The sequence below is a fragment of the Sinocyclocheilus anshuiensis genome, unplaced genomic scaffold (assembly GCF_001515605.1).
Source record: "Sinocyclocheilus anshuiensis isolate Anshui unplaced genomic scaffold, SAMN03320099.WGS_v1.1 scaffold690, whole genome shotgun sequence".
Taxonomy (NCBI): Eukaryota; Metazoa; Chordata; class Actinopteri; order Cypriniformes; family Cyprinidae; genus Sinocyclocheilus; species Sinocyclocheilus anshuiensis.
In genome coordinates, this window is record NW_015547715.1 from 33,050 (window position 1) to 38,322 (window position 5,273).

Consider the following 5,273-nt stretch of genomic DNA (forward strand, 5'->3'; position numbering starts at 1 on the left):
TAAACCTCAACCAACAAACAAAAGCATTTATTAATTTTTTCATTATTATTGTTATATATATATATATATATATATTTTTTTTTTTTCTTTCTTTCTTTCTTTTTTTTTCTATTTTTTCAGCCACAATTTCCCGAACAGGCACACTAATGCCACGGAAAGCCAAGGTATATCTAAGATTTAATTTTTGTTTATTTTTTGACACACCAGTGTCTGTTAAAACACATTTTGTAATATTTCCCAGATTCCTTGATAGGCTGGTGTTTAGAACATATTTATAGCTGTACAAATGACAAATTAGTCTTTCCTGTGAGATCAGTGATACTTTAAGCAGAGAGCGATCGCAGTATGCAGCGTTTCACCACATGACACTGTGTGCATTTTAATTTTAGTTACAAGTTGCAGATGACAACTTTAACTCGACCAGGAAGCAGTCCGTCGGTGCACAATTCAAGGTAATCTTCACTTCTAAATAATCATAGTTTTATGTGCTGGTTTATTTAATGCATCCTATAATCAGATGAATCAAATGCATGTAAATGTGTATGTACTTAAATGTGTACATCTATTCATTTCTATTTTGCTTGTATCAGAAACATTATATTGATTAATCCCACAAAAACTGTCAAGAACATGTCCAGGTCATATTTCTATGGAAGCTGCCACAGGATTAAAAAAATTAAAAGAATAAAAGGTAATTGCGACATTTTATCTCACAATTCTGTGTTTTTTTCTATCAACTCAGAATTGCGAGGTATACATTTAGAATTGCAAGATATAAACTCAGAATTCTGAGATAATTCCGAGATATAAATTCAGAATCGTGATATAAATTAGACATAAATAAGATATACATTTAGAATTGCAAGAAATAAACTGTGAGATAGAACTCTGAGATATAAATTCAGAATTGTGAGATATAAATTAGATATGAATAAGATATAAGTTTAGAATAGCAAGATATAAGTTTAGAATTGCGAGATATAAAATCAGAATTGTGAGATATAAATGATATAAATTTAGAATTCCGAGATATAAATTCAGAATTGTGAGATATAAATTAGATATAAATAAGATATAAGTTTAGAATAGCAAGATATAAATTTAGAATTGCGAGATATAAACTCTTAAATAGAATTCTGAGATATAAATTCAGAATTATGAGATATAAATTAGATATAAATTTAGAATTGCAAGAAATAAACTCAGAATTCCAAGATATAAACTCAAAGTTGCGAGATATAAACTAGTAATTCTGAGGAGAAAAGTGAGAATAGTGAGATATAAACTTGCAGTTCTGGGTATATATATTAGGGATGTGCATCTCATGACTCAGGCCGATACGATACGCATCTCGATGCATAGCCAACGATACGATACATTAAAGATACATATGAAGCAGCTACCGATGCGATTCACCCCTGTTACGATGCAGTGCGATCCGAATTCGATTCAACACAATGCGATTCGATGCAATACGATGCAATGGAGAAAATATGATCACTTTTAGGACATTACAATCTAAAATAGCTCTTTAAAGCATTAAAATAACTAACATTAAAAGTTAAAATCACTGAATTAAAAATTCAAATAAATAATAACGAAAATGACTATATTTTAACTGCTATAAGAAACACACATTAACTCATTTGAGCTTGGTAATTACTGTGTCTAGCTTACATTTGATTTACCTATAATAGTCCCTTTACAGTTACTGCTATCATAAAAATAAAAATACACTTATATGTAGGTTTAAAATTCTACAAAAGACACATTTAATGTCCAACAACAAATATTTTAGCAAAATGTATTTTACTCAGAATTATTGCGCTCCTATTTGATTGCGCTCAGTCTGTTTAGTTACAGCAGCGCTCGTTCACTCGCGTGCCTCGTTCACTCCTGACAGCAAAATGGATATGTTTGCGTGACTTTCTGACATTTACAGATGAAAAAATATACTTGTGACATGTCAGTTATGTAGAAATCACAACGTCTCAAATGCATTAAACAGCACAGATATATTCGCTGTTTGCGATGGTGGATCGATTTGATCCAAGATCGACATTAAGAGCTGCTTAAGAGTAAGCGTGCACAAATTAGTGAGATTGTGTGAACTTAATTTGTCATTTATGGAACCGCTTTAGCCCCGATTGATTTGTTAGGTTATTTCAAGTCAGGTTTTGGACTTTAATCCCAGTTTTTCCTCAGGTCTCTGTAGTGTTGTGATGCCTCATATTCACGCAGCAGCAGCGGTGATGAGAGAGCGCGCTTGAGAAACAGTTTGGAGAGGAGAAATCAATCTACATATAAAATTGGTCACAGATTATTGGTCACTTTCTAAACAATAAAAGTATAGCGCATCCACTAGTAATTATATATTAATAAATCGGTTTTTACCGATGCAAATATGTTAGAAACGATGCATCGCGATATAAATGCCAACTTGTAGCCGATGCACACTTTTTAAACCGATGCATCGCATCGTTAACTTTTTCTGCCGATGCACCGAGTGAATCGAGGAATCTTCCCATCCCTGATATATATATATATATCTCACTATTATGATTAGAATTTCCAGAATTGTGAGATAAAATTACCTTTATTTAATTATCTGTATTTTTGTATTCTCTGATGGAAAACCCTTTTCTATAAATTTCACCCCATAATGAAGATAAATGTTATTTTCGTAAAGTGAAGTCTATTTCTTGGACCGTTTAAGATCTTTTGCGTTGTGATTTTCATGGTAACTCAGCTCTGACTCTCACTCGTGTGTGTGACCCTGCAGCCGAACTGTCTGTGTGTTGTTTTCCGTGCAGCATTCTCTGGCTGTCCTCATGGAGAAGATGTTTGCGGCCAGTCCACACTTTGTTCGGTGCATCAAACCCAACCGAAGCAAGCAGCCCGATCAGCTGGACAGTAAACTGGTGATGGATCAGGTGGGTTAAACTGAGAGCTCCGCAGTGTTCGGCCCTGTCTGTGGCCTCTTTTATGTTCCACTGTGGAGCTGAATGCATTCTCAGATTTTCCTGCCCTCCGGTGCAGACTGAGCTCTGTGAGCTATACTTAAACCTGCAAGCCTTTCAATGCTGTTATGATGGAGCTCAATCCAAATCCCTCTAATGATACAGGAGCCGCTAAATTTGTGTTTAAGGGCCAATATGAATATATCTCACTGTATTATTAAGCCATTATCTTGTTGGAGCTATTAGTTCAATGACACATTGTAGATTTTAACACTGACTATAAGCTCTGTGTTGTGTAGATATTAGTCCACCACTATGTTAGGGTGCTGCCTAGTGGTTTCTAGTGTTCTGGATGGTTACTAATAGTAGTAAGTAATAAGCAACTAGCAGCTATTGTTTTCTGTAAGATCGGTCCATCCTGTTCAAATGATGCAGTTTGTGTCTATCTGTGCATGTATGTTTACACATAAACAGCTATTAAGTCACATGGTCAGATGATGTACAGCCTAGGAATGTACATCAGCAAAACTGTATGACTGTGCAGCACTGACACCTGCTGGACATTTGTGGAAGTGCAGTTTGCAGCCTATAAGAATAATAGATATTATATATCACATAATATAGAATAAAACAACATATTTTTTATTTTAATATGAAATGTAATACATAATGCGCAATATATACGTAATATAAATTCTGATTATTAAATGTTTAATTCATATATTTATTATGTGTATTATATATTAAATTAAAAATGTATATTTTTATATAATGAATATACATGTCATATATAATAAAAACTATTATAAAATGGATATTTGTTATAATAGATATTTATATTTTATATTTAATAAAAAATATGCATATATAACTAATTATTATTTCTATTAACTGAAATATTTATTATGTATGCTTTTATTACATTTTATATTAACAGAAAATATATATTTTATATATAATAAATGTTATGTATATAATATTTCTATATAATATACATATTTTATATACAATTTAATTGTATATATACATATGTGTGTGTACGTATAAAATAAAATATATAATAAAATGTATATTATACAATTATATATGTGACTCTGGAGCACAAAACCAAGGGTCAATTTTTTCGAAATTGAGATTTATACATAAGTAAATAAGCTTTCCATTGATGTATGGTTTGTTAGGATAGAACAATATTTGGTCGAGATCGAGCAAAAAACATCAAGATATTGAGAAAATCATCTTTAAAGTTGTCCAAATGAAGTTCTTAGCAATGCATATTACTAATCAAACATTAAGTTTTGATATATTCACAGTAGGAAATTTACAAAATATCTTCATGGAACATGATCTTTACTTAATATCCTAATGATTTTTGGCATAGAAGAAAAATCTATAATTTTGCCCCATACAATGTATTTTCAGCTATTGCTACAAATATACCGCAGCGACTTAAGACTGCTTTTGTGCTGCAGGGTCACATATTACAATAATAATATACATACATAAATTTATTATATTTATGTAATGTATTAATTAAATAAACAATTTGATAATAATCTGATTTTCTCTTTCCATCCTCTGCAGCTGAGATACAACGGCCTGATGGAAACCATCCGAATCCGGCGGGACGGTTTCTCGTGGCGTCCGAAGTTCAGGGAGTTTGCAGAGAGGTTCGTGTGCAGGCGGGAAAACTGACATTTTATGAGCTCATTACGTCAGATTTCCTGCGGCGTGACTCATATTTCTGTCCTGTAGGTACAACATTCTGCTGCTGAAACCGGATCTCCTGCTGGACAAAACCAGGTGTGAACAACACAAAGTTCCCACATAGATGGATAATAATGCACTATTGTTAATAATAACGTACTGTTAATAAAGATATTAATAGTTCATTTGACAAAGAGGAATAAGCTCCCTATCATTTGGTTTCATTAATATGGATCATTTGGCTTGTTTTATTTCAGTTGCATGTCGATCCTGAACAGCACTGAACTCTCTGGCTGGAAGTGCGGGTAAGTTTGATCGTAAGTAAATCGATCAAATTATAAGCATTATTAGGGGTATTTGAGACATGCATCACAATTATTATTGTTCTTATACCGGTTTAATGATTTAAACAAACCCCTAACCACCATTCTGAAAATGTAAGTAAGGAAAAATTTAATATAAAACTGGTCAAAATGTTATTATAATATAATATTATATTATAATTATATGTAAATTAGCTATTTAATAATTTGTTAAATTTTATATATATATATATATATATATGTGTGTGTGTGTGAGTGTGTGTGTGTTAATATGTGTAATATA

The 5,273-nt window shown here is 32.0% G+C and overlaps 1 protein-coding gene across 1 annotated transcript in view; it reads left to right on the forward strand.

Annotated features, from left to right (window-relative positions):
- The window catches only part of LOC107704107 (myosin-IIIb-like), a 48,073-nt gene that overhangs the window by 29,088 nt on the left and 13,712 nt on the right, over positions 1-5,273 (forward strand). The window contains exons 16-21 of the mRNA XM_016506961.1: positions 121-164; positions 390-452; positions 2,814-2,933; positions 4,545-4,630; positions 4,716-4,763; positions 4,925-4,972. Coding sequence (XP_016362447.1) covers positions 121-164; positions 390-452; positions 2,814-2,933; positions 4,545-4,630; positions 4,716-4,763; positions 4,925-4,972 — 409 coding nt within the window. The remainder of the gene's footprint in view (positions 1-120; positions 165-389; positions 453-2,813; positions 2,934-4,544; positions 4,631-4,715; positions 4,764-4,924; positions 4,973-5,273) is intronic.